Raw genomic sequence first — 23,717 nt, forward strand, 5'->3', positions numbered from 1 at the left:
ATTCAATGTGCCTCCTGCATCATGTGACAACCATCAGCTAATCAGAGACTCATATATGTATACACTTGCATGAGCTCATAAAGTGTGCATATAAGAAGACTATGCACAGTTTGATAATGGAAGTAAAACTATACGCTCTTTCTGAATCATTAATCTTTTACTTTTGACCTCCAGATCTCTTTAAATCTCATATAGATACATGCTAATTAAGAAGATAGTGCACCAAACCTATTTCTTTGTTTTCTGCAGCTTTGGCTCATCTGATGTAATAGTTCTAGAAATCACAATTTCCTTATACAAGACACTACCAATTGATGAATTTACTGTCTTATCCTATCTAGTATCAGTTGCTACAATCTACTTGGCCTTCCTGTCCCCTCTCCTAATCTATCATGACTGATGCTGTAAGACTTAGGGCTTGATTTATTATAGCTGAAGCGTACAGGGGCGAAATTACCCGCAAGGCGAAATTACCCGCAGGTATTTGGCATTACACACGAGCGCAATTTTGCGCTCACGTGCAATCCCACCCCCTGCCCGCGCACAGCCAATCACGCGCAGGCAGGAGCTGTCATTCTCCTCGGTGTGAGAACTTCCTGCCGTAGGGGCTTGATAAATCTAGCCCTTATTCATCTAAGATGGTAATCAGCACCAGCCAGGCATCTGTGGGAGTCCTTACACTATCTGCATATATCTACTGAATACAATGCTAAGCCGAACTTACAAATCTCTAACCCACCTTGCACCCAGTTATATTTCTACACCCATCTCCAGATATTTCCCTACCTGTCCTTGATCCACCTATGTCTATTCTCCTCTCCAAGACTTTTCTCCTGCTGCAGTAATATATAGTGCGGTGTACTTCTCTCTACCAGGTCTCTCAGCTTTCAAAACTTCAAAAACTGCTCTGTTCAGGGATGAATAGGACTTCACCACTGCCCCCCCCCCACACACACACACACACTGTTGCTGCACCTACAAACCATTCTACATACTCACACATGCAAGTTCAACACCTCTTGTCTCATGACCTATAACCTCTAGATTGTAAACTCAGCCTTCTTCCTCCTGTATCAATGTATATTGCCAAATCTAACTGTATTGTGTTATAAACCCAAATCATTATGTACACATCCCTGCATTACAAATGCCTGACAATAATAATACAAAAATGACTTCAATTGTTTTTCAATAGCCAAACTCCACCCACCATTGGCCTTATTTGGAGGAGCCAATCTGGGTTTTAGTGCACAGAAAACAAAGCTACCAACTGTCATAAAATTATCAGTTAAAGCCAATTAGTGAAAGATATGTAGTACAATAAGCCTTTAGAAGTCAGCAGGGTGTTATTCATGCTCTGAGTAGAAAATTTTCAGAGCTAAATTACATTAAAAGGGGGCAAAATAAATAATGAAAATATATTGCAAAGTTTTTTCATTACCTATAACCTAAACATTTTATTTAAAAATCTCAAGGTGTTTACTGTCCCTTTAAGAGTCATGGGTGTAACTGCTAGCATTTCAGTGGTGTGTGTACACTACCAGGATGAAAATAGTTGGGGGGATGAAAGAATGCTGGAGAATACATGAATCCACATTTGCCCAGGGGCTATCAGTTCCTAGATACGCTTCAAATAATAAAGTGGGTGCAAAAGGAATGTTACTTACATGCTAGTTTATCTTCTGCTGTCCCCCCCTCCAACAACGAAAAATAACACGACACATCATTCAAGCTCACGCGGCCATTTACTGCAAAGAAAGATGAAGAATTAGGGCAGAAACATTGCAAAAAAACATAGGTAATGAGCCAGGCAGACCACCCTTACAATAAAATACAGGTATATTCCAGAATGTTGTTGGGTTTTTAATGCATGCTAAGTAATACTGTAACATTTTGCTATGACTATAAACTATTAGATTTTATTTAGGATAAAATACATTTTTAAGGGTATTGTACTAATCACATTAGTATATTTTAAGGGATTTTTCTCTCATAAAATATAAACATGATTGCCTCTTGACCTTTTATGCTCAGTATAGTCTCATGCCAAAGCCAAGGTGAATTCAGTTCATGTATTGTTTCTGGCTGACCTACTTCTGCTGAGAGACCTTCTAAGTACGACCTCTTATTCTAGATCTCAATGTTATGCCTTGTCAAATCTCTCATTAAGCTGCAAGAAAATGTCTCTTGTCATGTTAACAGTCCAGTACCTTTATTGCTTCACGTTCTGCTTCCCTAAACTATCCAATTAAAATGGAAGTGAACTTGCAAAGCAAAAACAAACACACAAACAGGATTATTAAACTATATGGCATTCAATGAGTTTACTCATGAGTCTGATTCCAGCTTCAGTATGAAGCAGTATCGCTTTTATAAAAACATAGATCTCTCAACCTGTAGAAGTAAAAACATAAATTATGCTTACCTGATAATTTAATTTCCATCTGTATGGGAAAAGTCCATAGCTGCATTCCTTACTTGTGGGAAATACTGAACTTGGCCACCAGGAGGAGGCAAAGACACCCCAGCCAAAGGTTTAAATACCTCCCCCACTTCCTCATAACATTAGTCATTTTGCCGAGGGAACAAGGAACAGTAGGAGAAATATCAGGGTGAAAAATGTGCCAGAAAAAAAAAATTCAATTTTAGGGCCGCCCATCTGAGAACACGGGTGGGAGATGTTGACTCTTCCCATATAGATGGAAATGAAATCATCAGGTAAGCATAATTTATGTTTTCCATCTGAATATGGGAAGAGTCCACAGCTGCATTCCTTACTTGTGGGAAACATATACCCAAGCTCTAGAGTACAAGAAATGCTAACGGGAGGGAAAAAAGAGAGGTGGACCCTAATCTGATGGCACCACAGCCTGCTAAACCTTTCTCCCGAAGACTGCTTCAGCAGAAGCAAAAACATCAAACTTGTAAAATTTAGTAAAAATGTGTAAGGAGAACCAGGTAGCCACCTTACAAATCTGATCCATAGAGGCCTCATTTTTGAAGACCCAAGAGGAAACCACTGCTCTCGTAGAATGAGCCATAATCTTCAGAGGAGGCTTATGTCCTGCCATTTCTATGCTAAACGGATGACACTCCTGAGACAAAAAGATAAGGAAGTCGAAGAGGCCCTCTGACCCCTGCACTTCCCGGGAAAGAGAACAAACAGAGAAAGAGGTTTGTCTAAATTTCTTCGTGGCCCAAAGATAGAACTTCAAGGCACAAACCACATCCAGAAATACGTTGTAGAACAGCCTTATCGGCATGAAAAGCCAGATAAGGAGGGATGCATTGCAAGGCAGCAATCACAGATACTCTGCACGCAGAAGCAATAGCCAGTAGAAAAGGAACCTTCTAAGACAAAAATTTAATGTCTACTTCATGCATAGGCTCCAAGGGAGCCCGTTGCAAAACCTTAAGGACAAGATTTAAACTCCAAGGAGGAGCCTTAGATCTAAACACAGGTCTGATCCCAGCAGAGCCTTAACAAATGGCTGCACATCTGGAAGCTCTGCAAACCTCTTGTGCAGTGACACAGGCAGGGCCGAAAACTGTCCCTTCAGGGGTCTTGCAGAAAAGCCCTTCTCCAGTTCATCCTGGAGAACAGAAGTAGGTCCTCCACACCTTATGATAGATGCGACGAGCAACCAGCTTACGAGCTTGAATGAGAGTAAAAATAACTCTCTCAGAAAACCCTCTCTTGGCTAGGACTAAATGTTCAATATCCACACAGTCAGCCTCATAGAGTCTAGACATTGATGAACAAAGAGACATTGGTCAGCAGATCCCTGCGACAAAGTAACTTCCACGGAGGAGATGATGACATCCCCACTAGATCCACGAACCATATCCTTCGCGGCCAAGACGGAGCAGTCAGCATCACTGACGCCTGCTTGACTCGAGCCACTACACTAGGAAGTAGTGGTAACGGTCGGAAGGGATAAATTGGATTGAACCTCCAAGGCACAATTAATGCATCTGTTAGCTCCGCTTGAGGATCCCTGTACCTCAACCCCTATCTGGGTAGCTTGGTATTGAGACGTTATAAGATCTTCCTCTTGCAAATCTCTGCAAACACTCGGGATGGAGAGACCATTCTCCCAGATGAAAGGATTGTCTGCTGAGGAAATCCACTTCCCAGTTGTCCACACCTGGAATGTGGATCGCTGACAGCAAAAAAATGCCGGTCTCCCCCACACCAGAATCCGAGATACTTCCCTCAAAACTAGGGAGCTTCACGTTCCCCCCTGATGGTTGATGTAAGCCATCAAGGATATATTGTTTGATTGGAATCTGATTAACTAGGACGAACCAGGCAGAGGCCAAGCCTTCAGAGCATTGTATATTGTCTGAAGATCCAAAATGAGATCAGGAGGGAGCTTTACCTCCTGAGACCAGAGGCCCTGTGCCTTCCTGGCACCCCAAACAGCTCCCCATCCTGACAGACTCGCAACCATAGTCACAATCACCCAGGATTGTCTTGAGACGGACGTCCCTCGGGACAAGTGATCCGGACAAAATCACCAAGAGAGCAATTCTCCAGATTGGTTGTCCAGAGAAATCTGTTGAGACAGATCCGAATGACCGCCGTTCCACTAGTTCAGCATGCGCAGTTGCAACAGTCTGAGGTGAAACCTGGCAAAGGAAATGATGTCCAAGCTGGACACCATGAGACCAATCACTTCCATATACCAAGCCACAGATGGCATTAAGGAAATCTCGAGGGCAAGACATGTTAAAGCTAGCTTGCAACGTCTCTGGTCTGTTAGAAATTTCTCATGTCTATGGAGACTATTATAGTACCCGAGAATTCTACCCTGGTACTTAATACAAGAGAACTCACTCTAGATTATCTGCAAGACAGAGGAGATATTCCGAATGGTCCACTCTTCAAAAAATGCAAACCTTAGGAACTACCCCTCTCAAATGAAGGGAAGAATGGATCTTATTGTCTCCATCTTAAACGAGGGGCATTTAAAAACCTGCTTAAACACTTTAGGTCAAGAATTGGACGGAAAGTTCCCTCCTTCTTAGGGACCACGAAAAGTTTGAATAGTATCCCAAACCTCTCACTGCGATAGGCACTGGGACAATAACTCCTAGAGGACAGATCCCGTACACACACCAAAAAGGCTTCCCTCCTTTCTGGTCAGGAAGACAGGAGGAATCTGCCCTTGGGTGGCTGAGACTTAAAACCTATCTTGTAACCCTGAGCTATGACCTCCAGGAACCATGGATCCTGCACGTCCCTGAACCAAGTGACTGAAAAAAGTGACATACTGCCCCCTACACGATCCAGAAGAGGACTGGGGACAGCCCATTCATTCCGACATAGACTCGCCGGGCTTCTTGCTCTGCTTGGATTTATTTCAGGACTGAGCCGGCTTCCAAGAACTCTTGGTTTGCTCTGGCTTAGCGGAGGACTGCTGACATGGGCTTTATCAGAACGAAAATCGTCCCTTAGATTAGTTCATATATTCTTGTGGTAGGAGTGCACCCTTGCCCCCTGTGACCGTGGATATAATTGAGTCCAGGCCTGGACCAGACAAAATCATTCCCTTAAAGGGAGGGAAGAAGTTCCTGTGACAAAAGGCAAATAATGACTGGGGTTATGAGGAAGTGGGGGAGGTATTTAAGCCTTTGACTGGGGTGTCTTTGCCTCCTCCTGTTGGCCAGGTTCAGTATTTCCCACAAGTAAGGAATACAGCTGTGGACTCTTCCCATATTAAGATGGAAATATTTTCAGCACTGATACACTTACTACTAGCACTTTGACACAGCAGTATAGGATTGCAGATAATATGAGTGTACCCCTACACAGAATATTTATATAAGCACACATTAATGAGCACAGTTTCTTTAGAACTGTAGGCAATGAGACAGGCGTTATATGGTGAGAAAAATCTCTAAAACAACATAAAAGGCGTGAACTAGAGGGACAATAAACACTGCAATTTTAAAATAATGGCCTAGATTGCAAAGAGAGTGCAACAATCTTTTAATTACAAGGTGTTTTCTGTCCCTTTAAGTTTCAAAGAGAATCTGAATCAATTTTCTTTTTAGGTTCCAGTAATGCAGGTTCACCAAGAGTTTTAGACTCACACTGCATCCAAAGAGATGATAAAACATGTCTGGTCACCATTTGGTGGGGTTGCGTTACCTAGGTGACTGACACTTCTGTTTGGCTGACCAAGACTTTACCTACAAGTTTAACATTTTTGTATTGGTTAAATATATAGTAAGCTCGAGTCACTAATGTAAAAATGACATGCTGTAATTAATGAAATACTCAAGTGATTACAGTTATGGTTGTGATAAAAGATACTATATGTAACATTTGTGAAATAATTTTTTTTTTACAACTAACATTACTCAGAGTTAGTCACTATAAATATATATAGGATAAATCCTGCTCACCTTTTGCCCCATCTGTTTGATTTTCTGCTTCATGTTCATTGGCACTGGGAGCTGTTTGGAAGGACATGAAGAGCCGCTCACTGAGGTCGGGTGAGATATCATCTGCATCCAGGTATGTTTTCATGAAAGCCTTAAACCCTTCAAAATCTATCGACTAGACAGAGAGAGAGTCTGAGAAACAACGTATAACGCCTATAATATCTCCTTTCTTAAAGGCAAATGACATGCTTTTATGCCTGTCTATCCTAGAGGTAAATACTTGCATGCAGTGAGCACGTTTATGATGTCAGTTAAGCCATCTGAAGGCATTTTTGTATTTTTAACACGAAGGCAATTTAAAAAGGTGAAAATGTATATAATATTTATACTCTAATAATGCCTATCCAGTCTTCTACATTTGTAATTAATGCCATTAAAGGTACACGCAAGTAAGTTTATTATACTTGCATATTATATAGCCACAAGTAAGATCTGAACTTAAATGATCTGCATAAAAAAATGAGTCTCTGTACTGATCAAACAATCACTGTGTAGAATGTTTTGGATAGTGATTCTGAATCCTGTAAAACAAATATACTGAGGGTGGGGGATCACTGCAATATTGAAAATCTTTATTATAATCAATGGAATTGTTCACCTCTCATAGAACACGTTTTACTGTGAAGATGAAAACTCTTTAAAAAAAAGTTAAAGAACAAACCAATTAAAAGAAAAAAGGGTGATAGAGTCTTTACAAATTCTGCATGTGTGGCCTATGGATTGGTGGAAAATCGCGATCACATGTAGAACACCCACGGCCAGCAACACAAGACACCTTTATTTCTAGCCAACAAGACTATTGTACCCAGGGGCGGACTGATCAGCCGGGCAAATAGGACCTGGACTGAGGGCCCGGCATGTATGGGGGCCCACAAATGGCATCCCCATGGCTCCTGGTGTGCTGCTTGAGCTTGGGCTTAAACCTGCCCTATCAGTAACTAAGCAGTTAAGTGTGGGTTCAGTGGGGGCCCTGGCCCCAGAGTGGGGGCCTTGTGTCTGGGTGTGTGGTTTGTTGCTCAGGGGGTCTATAGTAGGCGGTACCTTTTGGTGGTCTGTCACTGTAAGGCCTTTGGAGTGTGGGGTCTTGTCCTGGAGGTTAGGGGCCCTGTCTCTGGCCCTGGAGGTTAGGGGGCCTGTTGGGGCCAGGACAGGGAGGCTACAATGTTCATTTGCATACATGTGAATACATTTAGGTCAGTGTGAGACAGTGGGGGCCCTTCCCTAATTTTGCCCAGGGCCCTGATTGGTCTCAGTCCGCCCCTGATTGTACCACTACAAAACAGACGTGTGACCAGTAGTCACATTTACAGTCTGTTTCTGAAGGTGTTGAGCTTATAATTATTGTTTATTAGTTGTTGCTAGCAGTTCAAATTTGATTTATTAGGCACCTTATGTAAATATAAATGTAAATTGCAGGAACGGCCACTAACAAAACATAAGTAATGTGACGCTGTGATTTTGCCTTTGCCGCAAAGGCCCTCGGCAATCTCGTGAGTCTAGGCCATAGACTCTGGTGCAGTGTATTTACCTGGAGCTCTGGGTACAGTCACATGAGAATGCTCCTCAACCTTTTGGCTTCAACATAGCTAAAAACAGATCTATCACTTACTGTATTCTGTTTTATTTTTGAAAAGTAATAATAACAGTGCATATAATAGAACAGTCACTTATTTCTAAATTAAATTTGTTGGATAAACACTTGCTCCCTAAGGGCAACATTATGAACCTGTTATTGACATGTAATTATAGAGCACTGTTATATTCTGTCTGGCTGTACAGGATGGTTACCATGCATACACAGAATTAATAAATATTAGATAAGATTAAGTAATGAAAAATAGACACTTGTGCTCTGGTGAAATAATGCTATAGCACTGTATAATGAATCACAGTAGCAGGCCATTTGCTGCTAACAGCCACACAAATACTTTAGCCACTAATTATAGCAGGGTGCCAGTTAAGAGAAAAAAAAGACATGATATAATATTATTTTCTTTGAATAAACATAATGCAAAATATACAGTACCTCTAGAATGCACCCAACCATCTATGTTGTCTAAGAAATGTTTTCTATTAAAGTCAATGGGGTATCATGTGACAACACCAGAGCTAAGTAAACACACATGCACATAACCTGTAGTGCGCGCTTATAACTACACTCGGGTTCACTATAACTTTTTAAAGAATTGGTTTTAATATATACTTTAGAAAAACTAGTTATTTAAGTAGATTAAAAACTGTTCATATATGTATATTTCCCTGTTTACCTTTGTACCCTTATTTAAACTCAGGGGCGTAACTATATGGGTCTAAGAGGTCCCCACTGCTATGGGGCCCATCCTTTTAGGGGGCCCAATCACAACTGCTCAAGCAGAATCAGATTTCAGAGCAGCTTGTTTACAGTGCTGCTGTTTTTCTAATCACCACTAGAGGTTGCTAAACATGTGGTGATTAAAAAACAACAGGGAAAAAGAAAGTTCTGCATAGAAAGCAAGCAGTTTCCCGTGATACATTTTTCTTAGTGCTGTAGTGTATGTTAAGGGTGTTTGCAAGGCTGTGCATCAACTTCCTCTTATGATGTGTGTCTGCATATGTTTGTGTGTGTGTTTATGTGTATATGTATGTATTTGTTTGTTTGTGTGTGTGTGTGCATGTGTGTGTATATGTATAAGTTTGTGTGAATGTTTATGTGTATGTGTATATATGTGTGTATGTGCATCTATTTGTGAGGTTGCTAAACTTGTGGTGACTAAAAGAACAACAGAGAAAAAGAAAGTTCTGCACAGAAAGAAAGCAGTTTCTGGTGGTACATTTTTCTTAGTGCTGTAGTATTTGTTAAGGGTGTTTGCTAGGCTGTGCATCAACTTCCTCTTATGTATGTGTGTGTGCATGTGTTTGTGTATGTGTATATGTATAAGTTTGTGTGTGTGTTCATGTGTATGTGCATCTATTAGTATGTATGTGTGTGTATATACGTGTATATATGCGTGTGTGTGTGTATATGTGTGTGTATGTGTATATGTATGTGTATATACTGTATGTGCATATGTGTTTATATATGTGTATGTGTGTGTGTGTATATGGGTATATATGTGTGTGTATGTGGATATATGGGTGTATGTGTGTATATATGTGTGTACAAGCGTGTGTATGTTTATACATGTGTATGTATGTGTATATACTGTATGTCTGTATGCGTTTATATATGTGTATGTATGTGTGTATTTATGGGTATATATGTGTGTGTATATGAATATATGGGTGTGCATGTGTTTGTATGGAGGGTGTGCTGTCAAATGAGGGGGGCCCTGCCACAGACTTTGCCCTGGGGCCCAGTGAGTCCTAGTTACCCCTCTTTTGTGACAGTGATACATTTTGCCACAAGCTTTTTTTATTATACAAATATAATGAGACAATTCTTTTATTCAAAATCAAAATTGAGTCACAATGTAATTCCCCCAAAATGTTATTATTTTAGTAAAAAATTATAATGTACTCTCAGTAATTTAAATTAAATTAAATAGAAATGTTTTTCTTTACTGCACCAGAGACTGGAGAATATCCTACAAAATCCAAAAGCCTAACCATTAAACATTCTACGCAGTGATTGCTTTACCAATACAGAAGTTCATTTTACCTGACGTTAATGGTTTACAGCAGAGGAGATTTGATAAACAATACTCAAAAGTCCCTGGACTACAAAGCAATGCAAAAGTTGCCCATTAAACTACAGTTTAATATTTTTGATACATTTATTTTGTAAACAGAGCTTTTTTTAAGTGGTATGTTTACCAACTGCTAAACTATGTAAATTTTGCAATACAATTAAAGTTTGTAAATGATTTTAAAAGATTTATTTTGTATGCAGATCATTTGCAATTCTTTATATTATTGCTGATACATACTAGGAACATATAAAATTATTTAATGTTCCTTTAAGCACAGTTTATAAAGAAAACTAAACTTGGTACTCATTAAAACTTCCCCACTATACAGGAGTCAGAGAAGCATGCTACAGATAATAAGATTGCTGCAGACAAGTGCTTGAACATCCAGGCATTGAGGATAACATACAGAGAGTACAATGTATATCAGGAATCTAGCACACTGCAATATGCAGTGCTCCTGACGAGTCTGCACATGGTACAATGAAAACACAGATGCCAAGGACTCAGCAGCTGACTAAAGCAGTAAAGGACAAATTGCAGAACATACCACCTCCTCTGACGTGTCATCCCCGTAGAACTGATTCAGAACATCCTTAACCTTCCTGGTGCTGTCTGCAAACAAGACAGTTTCATATCAGCATTTATGCTTCTGACAAACTCAGGGGAAGCCAGGTCTTGTAGTGAAGTCTTCCCAGGATCTCCCAGCATCACTACACAAAACCACTTCACCTGATTATTTGGAAACTTTGGAAGATGGTTGCAAAAGCAGAGATGATGGGGGCAAAAAAAAAATGTTGTACTTACAGTCAATGTACTTCTGTAGTTGGGTGAACTCCTCTGGGCTCAGTATTGCCCACTCCTTATTCTCATCACTCATGCTGGCTCTGCGACAGTCCTGCGGCAACAGAGAAGAGGAGGTGAGCTGATTGCGCTAAACTCTCAGTGAGATAATGAGGGAGGGAGAAGGGGATGGGGAGTGAATCTGGCTCAGACCTTGAATTACACATTGGCTGAACTAACACATTCTCCCTGGGTTTTCCAGAATCACTCTGCAAGCCAGAGACATACTGAGTGGCAGTGTGACACCACACAAGAGGGACTGGGGGACAAAAACAAGATACGATGAGGCTAGTGTTAGGGAGACATATAGGGAGGTTGGCTGTGGTTCGGTGACATCTAGGTGACAACTGAATAGTTGTTAATAGGGGTCACAAACAGAGAAAAACAGGCAAAACAAGTAAGCTAAAAAAAAAACTGCCAAGAACGGAAGGGAAATGAAGCAGGTCCAGTAGGAGGCAGAGAAAGTGAGGGTAGGAACAAGGGAAAGGGAGCAGTGATATTATGTAAAGCACAAATATAAAGACAGAGGGGGGAGATTTAAAGACAAAGTGAGAATGTAGAAAGCAGGAGACAGACTGAAAAAGAAATAATCACAGAGTATATAAGCAGAGGTAAATTGCACCATCGGGGGACTTGCTAAATGGGCAGAGGTCAAAAGAGTCATTTAAAGTCATAACAATTACAGAGCTAACACACTGTATAGTGCTGCTCATCTCATATATATGAATCCTGTATGTCAATCATAATATAGAGTATGGTGAAGGCTCTCTGCATTAATGCTCAGTTGAAGTGGAAATTGAAATAAGATTAGAACTAAAAAAAGATACCTGCGCATCCATGTTCCAAAACACAGTATTAGAGATTATAAACACATTCCAGTTACATACACAAATAGCCCAGTTTTTAAATATTCCACTTTGGTTTTTCAATTATACATATTGGCCACAATTTAAAACACTTGAGAAGCATTTCTTGTTTATCTTCACAGATACCGCCAATCGTATATTGCTAAATATATATTTATATAAATAAAGTAAAACACACACACAGAGGTACAAATTCCAAAATCCAAACATTGTGAAATTTTAGCTGTTTAAAGTAATATTAAAAAAAAATATAAAAATACTTTTTCTCCCGCCCACAAGTCACAATCTTCTCTCCCTGTGTCTTTGGTTTGGTTTTGTGTTCTAAATTGCAAATACTAGTCTATATTTACTTAAAACAAATATTACCTTTCTGATTACAGTACTGAACTATCTTTCTGATGGTACTATGTATAAAAAAGTAATATTTTTTTTAGATAAATTACCTTTAGATCCCATGTTTAAGCTGTATTATGACATGCAATATTGTCTAAATGAGATGATAAGATATTGTTGTCTGCCCTAAGGGCTAGACTTATCAAAGCTGAGGCGTACAGGGGCACGTATACACGCCCCTATACGCCTCAGCTCACCTGTGGCGGGGCGAAATTACCCGCAGGTAATCAACATTGCACACGAGCGCAATTTTGCGCTTACGTGCAATCCCGCTCCCTGCCCGCGCACAGCCAATCCCGCGCGGGCAAGAGCTGTCAATCGCCTCGGTCGGACTCGACAGCGGAGAATGAATTTAGCCACCTTAGAGGTGGCGAAGAAGTTAGGGAAGTGGCGGTCTGGTGACCGCTGCTTGATAAATTACGGCGAGCAAGTTCTTGTGAGAACTTGCAGCCGTAGGGGCTTGATAAATCGAGCCCTTGGTCCCATTCCCTCTCCAAACTTTTCCAAAATCCAATATATATATTTATTATAGTTTGCATTGTGATGATATAAAGTAAAATATATATTCTTCGTAATGGTCTATATTTTGACTAAAGATAATATCGCATTCAAAAAGCTTTTTTTTATTGTTAATATAATAATTATTATTAAAGCTAATAATTATTATGTATAATAATTTATGTATTTAATAATATACATATATTATAATATGTATTTAATAATAGTATGCCTACAAAATTGTGTAGCTTTATACAGGGAGTACAATACATAAAAACAAGACAATTGGGGGCCAGTTTTTAACTTTATTTGTATAAGATCTTATTGTTGAAATGTAGGTGACCAATCTGATTTTCACATCCCGATCCCTTTTATAGTCTGAAAATGCTTAAAGGGATATGAAACCCCAAAAAATTAAACTAATTTTTAAAAAGTATCCAATTTATTTCTACTATCAAATTTGCTTCGTTCCCATAGTATTCTTTGTTGAAGTGATCAGTGATCTGCCATCTAGAGCTCTTGCAAATGGATAACATTCTTTTAAAACTGCTGTCATATAGTGCTCCTGACACGTGCATGCTCCTGAGCTTACGTCCCTGCTTTTCAACAAAAGACACCAAAGGGAACAAAAATAGATCATATAAATTTTAAATTAACCCCTTAACGACCAAGGACGTACGCCACACGTCCTAAAAAAAAAGACAGTTAATGACCGAGGACGTGTGGCGTACGTCCTTGGTCTGGAAAGCAGCTGGAAGCGATCCTGCTCGCTTCCAGCTGCTTTCCGGTTATTGCAGTGATGCCTCGATATCGAGGCATCCTGCAATAACCCCCCTTGGCCATCCGATGCAGAGAGAGCCACTCTGTGGCCCTCTCTGCACCGGACATCGGTGGCCGGTATCGTTGGTGGGTGGGAGCAAGTCTGGGAGGCGGGTGGGCGGCCATCGATGTGCCGAGTGGACTGGAGGGGGGCGGGATCGGGGGCGGGAGGGGCGGGAGCGCACACGGGAGCGCGCGCGTGCACGGGGCGGGAGCGGGAGGGAACCGCTACACTACAGAAAAATAAACTTGAAAAAGTAAAAAAATAAAAGATTTTTGAAAGCTGTAAATAAACAGCTAAGAGATCTGGAAGGGGTGGGGGGTTGATCTTGGGGGGGGGGAAGCTACACTACAGAAAAGGTTTTTTTTAAAAAAAAAAGGCACATTTTTTCACTAAACTGGGTACTGGCAGACAGCTGCCAGTACCCAAGATGGCGCCCATTAAGGCAGAGGGGGAGGGTTAGAGAGCTCTTTGGTGGGGGATCAGTGAGGCTGGGGGCTAAGGGGGGATCCTACACAGCAGCATATGTAAATATGCTAAAAAAACACACAAAAAAAGCCCAAATATAGCTTTTATTTTAGTACTGGCAGAGTTTCTGCCAGTACTTAAGATGGCGGGGACAATTGTGGGGTGGGGGAGGGAAGAGAGCTGTTTGGGAGGGATCAGGGGGTCTCATGTTTCAGGTGGGAGGCTGAGCTCTACACTAAAGCTAAAATTAAACCTGCACGCTCCCTACAAGCTACATAATTAACCCCTTCACTGCTAGCCATAATACACGTGTGAAATGCAGCGGCATTTGGCGGCCTTCTAATTACCAAAAAGCAACGCCAAAGCCATATATGTCTGCTATTTCTGAACAAAGGGGATCCCAGAGAAGCATTTAAAACCATTTGTGTCATAATTGCACAAGCTGTTTGTAAATGATTTCAGTGAGAAACCTAAAATTGTGAAAAATGTAACGTTTTTTTTAATTTGATCGCATTTGGCGGTGAAATGGTGGCATGAAATATACCAAAATTTGCCTAGATCAATACTTGGGGTTGTCTACTACACTACACTAAAGCTAAAATTATCCCTAAAAGCTCCCTACATGCTCCATAATTAACCCCTTCACTGCTGGGCATAATACACGTGTAGTGCGCAGTGGCATTTAGCAGCCTTCTAATTACTAAAAAGCAACGCCAAAGCCATATATGTCTGCTATTTCTGAACAAAGGGGATCCCAGAGAAGAATTTACAACCATTTAAGCCATAATTGCACAAGCTGTTTGTAAATAATTTCAGTGAGAAACCAAAAGTTTGTGAAAAAATTTGTAAAAAAGTGAACGATTTTTTGTATTTAATCGCATTTGGCGGTGAAATGGTGGCATGAAATATACCAAAATGGGCCTAGATGAATACTTTGGGATGTCTACTAAAAAAAAATATATACATGTCAATGGATATTCAGAGATTCCTGAAAGATATTAGTGTTCTAATGTAACTAGCGCTAATTTTGAAAAATAATGGTTTGGAAATAGCAAAGTGCTACTTGTATTTATGGCCCTATAACTTACAAAAAAAGCAAAGAACATGTAAACATTGGGTATTTCTAAACTCAGGACAAAATTTAGAAACTATTTAGCATGGGTGTTTTTTGGTGGTTGTAGATGTGTAACAGATTTTGGGGGTCATAGTTAGAAAAAGTGTGTTTTTTTCAATTTTTTCCTCATATTTTATAATTTTTTTTATAGTAAATTATAAGATATGATAAAAATAATGGTATCTTTAGAAAGTCCACTTAATGGCGAGAAAAACGGTATATAATATGTGTGGGTACAGTAAATGAGTAAGATGAAAATTACAGCTAAACACAAACACTGCAAAAATGTAAAAATAGCCTTGGTCCCAAACGGACAGAAAATGGAAAAGTGCTGTGGTCATTAAGGGGTTAAAGGGACACTGTACCCAAATTTTTTCTTTTGTGATTCAGATAGAGCATGCAATTTTAAACAACTTTCTAATTTACTCCTATTATCAATTTTTCTTCGTTCTCTTGCTATCTTTATTTGAAAAAGAAGGCATCTAAGCTTTTTTATTAATTCAGTACTCTGGACAACACTTTTTTATTGGTTGATGAATTTATCCACCAATCAGCAAGAACAACCCAGGTTGTTCACCAAAAATGGTCCGGCATCTAAACTTACATTCTTGTATTTCAAATACAGATACCAAGAGAATGAAGAAAATTTGATAATAGGATAAAATGAGAAAGTTGCTTAAAATGTCATGCTCTATCTGAATCACGGAAGAAAAAATTTGGGTTCAGTCTTCCTTTAATATGAAACCAATTTTTTTTCTTTCACAATTCAGATAGAGTATTCGTTTTTAAACATTTACAATTTTCCAATTTACTTCTATTAACAGTTTAGCTTAATTCTCTTGATATCCTTTGTTGAAAGAGGAGCAATGCACTACTGGGAGCTACCTTAACACATCAGTAAGCCAATGACAAGATGCATACATGTGCAGTTCTACCAATCAACAGCTAGCTCCCAGCTCCTAAGTCTACCTAGGTGTGCTTTTCAACAAAGGATACCAAGAGAGCTATACAAATTTGATAGCAGAAGAAAATTGGAAACTTGTTTAAAACTTTATACAGATGAAACTCGAAAAATTAGAATATTGTGCAAAAGTTCATTTATTTCACTAATGCAACTTAAAAGGTAAAACTAATATATGAGATAGACTCATTACATGCAAAGCAAGATAGTTCAAGCCGTGATTTGTCATAATTGTGATGATTATGGCTTACAGCTCATGAAAACCCCAAATCCACAATCTCAGAAAACTAGAATATTACATGCAATCAATAAAACAAGGATTGTACATAGAACAATATCGGACCTCTGAAAAGTATAAGCATGCATAGTGTATATACTCAGTACTTGGTTTGGGCCCCTTTTGCAGCAATTACTGCCTCAATGCGGCGTGACATGGAAGCTATCAGCCTGTGGCACTGCTGAGGTGTTATGGAAGACCAGGATGCTTCAATAGCGGCCTTCAGCTCTTCTGCATTGTTTGGTCTCATGTCTCTCATCCTTCTCTTGGCAATGCCCCATAGATTCTCTATGGGGTTCAGGTCAGGCGAGTTTAAAGGCCAATCAAGCACAGTAATCCCACGGTCATTGAACCAGGTTTTGGTGCTTTTGGCAGTGTGGGCAGGTGCCAAGTCCTGCTGGAAAATGAAGTTAGCATCCCCATAGACCTTGTCTGAGAAAGGAAGCATGAAGTGCTCCAAAATCTCCTGGTAGACGGCTGCGTTGACCCTGGACTTAATGAAGCACAGTAGACCAACACCAGCAGATTACATTGCTCCCCAAATCAACACAGACTGTGGAAACGTCACACTGGACTTCAAGCATCTTGCAGTGTGTGCCTCTCCATTCTTCCTCCATACTCTGGGTCCTTGGTTTCCAAATGAGATGCAAAATTTGCTCTCATCAGAAAAGAGGACTTTGGACCACTGAGCAACAGACCAGGTCTGTTTTTCTTTAGCTCAGGTAAGATGATTCTGACGTTGTTTGTTGTTCAGGAGTGGCTTGACAAGAGGAATACGACGTTTGAAGCCCATGTCCAGGATCCGTCTGTGTGTGGTGGCTCTTGATGCACTGACTCCAGCCTCAGTCCACTCCTTGTGAATCCAGTCCCCAACACTTTTGAATGGCCTTTTCCTGACAATCCTCTCCAGGCTGCGGTCATCCCTGCTGCTTGTGCACCTTTTTCTTCCACACTTTTCCGTTCCACATAACTTACTATTAATGAGCTTTGATACAGCACTTTGGGAACATCCAACTTCTTTTGCAATTACTTTTTGAGGCTTTCCCTCCTTATGGAGGGTGTCAATGATGGTTTTCTGCACAACTGTCAGGTCACCAGTCTTTCCCATGATTGTGATTCCTACTGAACCAGACCGAGAGACCTTTGAAAGGCTCAGGAACCCTTTGCAGGTGTTATGGCTTAATTAGCTGATTAGAGTGGGACACATTGAGCCTAGAATAATGCACCTTTTCACAATATTCTAATTTTCTGAGATTGTGGATTTGGGGTTTTCATGAGCTGTAAGCCATAATCATCACAATTATGACAAATCACGACTTGAACTATATTGCTTTTCATGTAATGAGTCTATCTCATATATTAGTTTCACCTTTTAAGTTGCATTAGTGAAATAAATTAACTTTTTCACGATATTCTGATTTTTCGAGTTTCACCTGTACTCTAGTAAAATCACAAAGGAATATGTTTGGGTTTCATGTCTCTTTAACCCCTTAATAACCAGCACGGTACACTGTATGGCAGCTCTATCCTGGGCTAACAGCACACCTGTCTTAGCCCTGTGGGAGCAACCGCACTATTGCTGCATGCATCAAGAGTGAGACATTACAGAAATAGCGTAACGGTGGACACCTCAGGCTAGTGATTGCAGGGACAGGGTAATCCCAAGACTGTCAGTGGGGTGCCTCCATTCATGAGATACATGCTGCGATCAACGTGTATCTCATACTGTTGCTGAGACCCTGTATTTGAGGCTAGCCAGCATCAGTACAGTAACTGTCAAAAATTACTGTTACTGTTATTATTATTATTAGTTATTTGAAGAGCGCCAGAAGATTCCATAGTGCTATAAACATGGGTCTAATATGCAAGGTAACAATTATAAGAGACAAAGGGATAGAGGGCCCTGCCAAGAGTTGCACTGTTGTAAATTAGCTCTCATGAAGGTGATTTACAAAGCAGCTGGACTCGTAGGCTTACATAGTAGGGGGTTCAAGGGTATGACAAAATGAGGTGAGGAACTAAGATAAGTAAATGTTATTGTATATTGTATGCATTAAGGAGCTCTTGAACATTTGAATACTAGGGGAGAGTCTTGTAGAGTGAGATAGAGAGTTCCACAAGATAAGGGCCAATCTGGAGAAGTCCTGTAGAAGGGAATGTTAGGAGGTAACAAGAGAAAGACCGCACGGTGGTGGTAGAAACAGGTTGAGGCTAAGAGTGGTGTACCCGACGATCCGTAGAAGATTCACCTTGCATCTACCTCCTAGCACAACAATCAAGATTTACGCTACTGGACGTGAGGAAGTATGCCGTGAGCGTTAATGATTGAGACACGCTAGTGGAGGATTTCTTATGAGCTACGGATTTATGGAGGATTTTTAACTTTGTTCTTATATTTCATTTTACTGGAACATTTGTCAAGATTTGCTGAAAATGGCTGACGTGCAATAAAGATTGTAAACATTGTAAGTGCAATACAGTAGTGTTGTGTGTCTTATTTAAAATACCCTACACTTGATTCTGGTTGCGCTTTATTTTCCCACATATACTTTAAGAGAGGATGAGAGTCGGAGGTCATGAGCAGAACGAAGGTGACAGAAGGAAAAGTATCTAGAGAAGAGGTCGGAGATATAGGAGGGAGCGGTGTTATTGAGAGTCTTGAATGTAAGTCAGGATTTTGTGTTTTATTCTGGAGGTTAGAGGAATCCAGTAAAGGGATTGGCAGAGATGTTGAAAAATGATGAAAGAGTGGATTAAAGTCTTAGGGCTAGATTACAAGTGGAGCACTAAATTGTTGCAGGAGTGAGATAATTAAATTAACCAGCCATTACAAGTGGCTGGAAATTGCTACCACAAGCTCCGGTAGCATTTAGCGCTTATAAAATTGACCAGAGATCAGATCTCTGGTATATTTTATAAATCTGCCCCAAATGCATCCAAAATACTGTCTAGTGTCGTTTATGAAAAAATAAAGATGGCAGCATCTTTATTTTTTAATACAATTACTGCACTAGGCAGTATTTTGGGGTTAAAGTTGGTGGGAGTGGGGTGTAAGAAAAAAATGGCACTGAAAAGTGCCTTTACATTGTGGTCTATGGGAACTGTGTGTTCCCAGTAAATATACATGTACAGTATATGATTATATACAAATATATTTACGTGTTAGTATGTGTATATACCATATTAACACATAAATATATATTTATATCACCATATAGAAATAATGGCAAAAGGTTGATCCGGTGGTCAGTATAAAAAGTCAAATTTATTGAATTCCAAATTGGATAAAAAAAAACCCATGGGGGGTCATAACAAACACTCAGCACATAGAACTCAAGATGACATGTTTCGGTGTAATACCGTAATCATAGCTAATAGAGTACATCAGTGCTGTTCTATTTAAAACCCAAAGAACATTTCCATTGGTTAATTGGGATGCCTACAAGTGTTAGAGATAATGAAACTTTAACTATTAGCATACTGGGTAGAAAGCATACATGCACAATTACAAAAGTTTAAATAAGTGTATAGATAAAACAACCTCTAGATTTAATGTAGGCAAACAATTTCTTAACAAAGTTATACTATAACAGAATAAACATTATGGATTGCATGGGGGGGGGGAATCATATCCTTCACATATCCTACACCTTGTAAATGATGTCTGGAGACTATAAAGGTCAAAGGGTATACAACTCAATATAGAAGTGTGTGCCAATGACCATTCATGTGTGTCTCTGCACACATTGGTTAGGAGAAAAATTGCCCCTTGATGCTTGAAACTGGAAGTACACACATATAATTACTGACCAGCATCACGGTCTCTATAAAAATTAGTGCGTAAGTGCCTTACCAGGTATAAGTGAAAACCAAGGGACAATAAGATACAATTTGAAACCATTTGAAAAAATGATGGTAAATAATGGTAAAAATAAAAAATAAAAATAAAACTATCAGGAAATATAAGAGGTAAGGATGGGATTAACACTTTTTCATATTTGAAATGATAAAAGAACATCAGTGTTCATATCTACTGTATGTCCAGAACCTTATATTGTGCCCCTTATGCATATAATCTGATACTTAATCTAAAGGTTCTCACACACAACCATGAACCCTTGTCATTGTTATTTGTATCAAATAGTCAATTCTAGCGTTTGTACAACACTAGGATTGATTTTCACTTTAATGTTGTTTTCCAGAATACTAAAAAATCATAATCAACAACAACGAAAGATTTTTCTTTTTAAATATTTAACTTTCACTGCCAGCTTTAGTCTCGCAGGATATAATAATGAGTTTCTGGGAAAAGTTCTAATTGTCACTAAGGAAGAGAGAAGCAAGCTACTTGTAACACAACTCACAGCGTGCTCGCTTACTAATATAATGACATGCTTTTATAGCTCTGGCTAACAGACAAGTGCTAAGGACTGTTGACTAAACCAACAGTTCCTGTGTTTATAATAAGCTTGAGTGAGGATTGCTCCCTGTATGTAATATACAGCGCATAATTGTACAGGATGAAACCTTCAACTGCATCTTTCTCTAAGGGTCAGTTATCGTCTCTGTGGTTCATTTCTAGATTTTTTTCCATATCCCCAATATTCTGCGCTTACAGAAAATTACATCTGATTTCCTTTACATGTTTATACGTTTTATTTAATTTTAAATTAATTGAGACAGATTAATTGTACCCTTCCCTGGTTGCTACACATTTTTACACATTATTATCAGATTATTGGTTGTATACTTACTACAATTAATCTGCAGTTGTTCCTATACATTTAAACAACTGTCTATACTGTAATATACCAATATACTGAAATACTGTATTGCTTTTACAGGAATATGAAACAGCAAATTTTATTTTGATGATTCAGGTATCCTTTGTTGAAGAGCACATTTATGTAGGCTCACGAATGTGCACAAGTCTGGCAGACTATATAGCAGCAGTTTTGTATCAATACTTTCAACAATGTTATACATTGTGCAAACACTGCTGCAATCTAAGATTTAAAAGTGTAAAACATTGTTGAAAGCATTGAAGCAAATGGCATTTTAAACAACTGACTGCCCCTTAGCAATTTCATGAGTGCTTGTGAATTTGTAGTGTGTAAACAATTGACTGGATACATTGTATGCTGCTTAGATGTAAGATCATGTGTAGTTTACAGTTTGTAGCTGCTAAATGAGTGACAATGCTCACTGCCCCCAGGCTGACCGTTCTAGGCCCAGACATAGGAATTAGAACATGCGGGACACAGTTAGTAGAGCTGTAAAGTGCCAGGCCCTGAAGAATTGTGTACATCTGTCTCTGCGTTGAGGTGAAGTGTGAGTGGTGCTAGTCCCAGCAGAGACATTGGGCATGGACAAATGGTGGTGCTACTCAAGACTTAGGGTATGTGGAGGATAACGATTCTTACAGGCATAGGAGTGCAGAACATACTGCAGACATGTGAGACTGAAGCTGTGGAGCACCCAATTTGTTGTTCGCTTTCAAAAAGTAATATTGCTGCAGTGTGAATGTCAAGATAGGGGCTGGACGTTTTAAAAAAAACTTTGACCTTTGGTTATTCTTCTGTAATGTTCATAGCATTCATGATTTCTGCCCCCCAACCCCCCCCCCCCATCTGGTGTGGCATTGGACTGTTTCCTGGATTAAGATCCAAACCTGACCCCTTGTTGTGTTACTTGTACTGTTGATTTCCTTGCTACGTATTTATGGAACTGTTTATTTGACTATTCTCATGGATCCTCCCGATGTCCTGCTACCTGAATCCTGATGGATTTTTTGGCTCCTAACTATTCTGGTTTGCTGCTAAGTAATGCTGCCTGGCTACTTCCAGATCCCTGATTTTGTCCTGTTGCTGAACCTCGCTTCTAAGCTTTCTTCTGCCTACTTGAAACCTGAAATTACCGTTAGAAGAAGGCTGAAGATTAACATCTTTGGAATCAGGATTAAGGTAAAGATGCACTTAAGGGCATTCATACATTTTTCTTTTTTTAATTTTGCTGGGGTTTTGGGTGGCTAGAAGTTGGGGGTTGGTTCTTAGGTAGTAGAAGGGATTCCAAAAGTGATTGGATCCCATAGATATTTCTGTGTGTGTTTGTGGGTTGCGATAAGGGTGGGGTCATATAGGACTGGAGTAAGTGAGAGGGACTGGGGTAGGCTACTGGGATTATTTCAATGGAGAGGAGATCTCCATTTGGGTTTGTTCTTGTTTATTGACTTGAGGGTGGTGTGGTTAGGAGTTATTACTGTTGTGAGTTCTGGGGAATAACATAATCTCTCTAATGTAATACAAACCACTGATTTCTTTATAATGTAGGTAACGGTGTCAAATCAATACAGCAGATCATTTTTTTTTATCTATCAGTTTTGGGTTTAAGTTTACCCTATGGGTGAAGCTATGATCTTACAAAAGGTCAAGGCAAGTGCAATGAAAAACAAGTATGCAAGCTCACAGCAAGAGGTGGCAAGAAACTAAATGGGCTGTCATGCTGTTGCAATAAACCTTTTTGCAATTCCCACCAAAAGTAAGGGGGAGTACAATCACTTGTGACCTGTTGTATAAGACATTTAGTTAAAAATGTTTGCACAAGGATTTAGACGGCTCATTGGTTGCAAAAGCTACTGACAGGGTTGCCAGTATGTACTGGCTTTGCTGTAAATAACTGCAAAATAACTGAGATATTGGGGCTGAATTATCATAGTGCGAGCGGGCATCATATGCTGTCGGCATTTATCTTTGCACAATCATTTCTCGTGAAATACTTGTACAATACCGCCCCCCGCACAATCAACCCGATCGTTTCCGAGATCGGGATGATTGCTGTCCGCTGCCTCAGCGGTTAAGGAGCAGAGGTCTTATGACCGCTGCTTCTTAACTCCTGATTCTGACGAGCCTTGAATTAGAAGCATTCGGGCCTTGATAAATCAGCCCCCTTGTCTGTTTAAATTGACATGAAATAAAGAAATTTTCTTTCTATATTTAGATAGAGGATAAAATTTTATACAACTTTCCAATTTACTTCTATTATGAATTTTGCTTCATTCTCTTTATATCCTTTATTGAAGGAGAAGCAATGCACTACTGGGAGCTAGCTGAACACATCGTTAAGCCATTAACAACAGGCATATATGTGCAGCCACCAATCAGCAGCTAGCTCCCATTCTGAGTCTACCTAGGTATGATTTTCAACAAAGGATACCAAAAGATAAAATATATTTTATTTTTTATTTAAGTCAGGGGCAAAACAGTCATAGTCATAGGCTTATAACACTAAGCCCAAGCTTCTTCTTGCTAATGGCACACTGAAGCACAATCTATTAGAATTGTTGTTGGCATGGGTATTCAT

General features: G+C 39.6%; 1 protein-coding gene across 6 annotated transcripts in view; it reads right to left on the minus strand.

The window, feature by feature from the left end:
* Positions 1 to 23,717, minus strand: part of DGKA (diacylglycerol kinase alpha) — a 389,538-nt gene that overhangs the window by 178,213 nt on the left and 187,608 nt on the right. For 4 of the 6 annotated variants that reach the window (XM_053708123.1, XM_053708124.1, XM_053708121.1 and 1 more), the window contains 4 exons: positions 10,926 to 11,016; positions 10,669 to 10,733; positions 6,415 to 6,568; positions 1,668 to 1,748 (listed from right to left, as the gene is read on the minus strand). In XM_053708123.1, the coding sequence (XP_053564098.1) occupies positions 1,668 to 1,748; positions 6,415 to 6,568; positions 10,669 to 10,733; positions 10,926 to 10,998 (373 nt within the window). In that variant the 5' untranslated portion in view covers positions 10,999 to 11,016. Of the gene's footprint in view, positions 1 to 1,667; positions 1,749 to 6,414; positions 6,569 to 10,668; positions 10,832 to 10,925; positions 11,017 to 11,114; positions 11,291 to 23,717 lie in introns of those variants that run through there. The other 2 variants (XM_053708125.1, XM_053708126.1) reach the window with 2 other exon arrangements.

The sequence above is a fragment of the Bombina bombina genome, chromosome 3, assembly GCF_027579735.1.
Source record: "Bombina bombina isolate aBomBom1 chromosome 3, aBomBom1.pri, whole genome shotgun sequence".
Taxonomy (NCBI): Eukaryota; Metazoa; Chordata; class Amphibia; order Anura; family Bombinatoridae; genus Bombina; species Bombina bombina.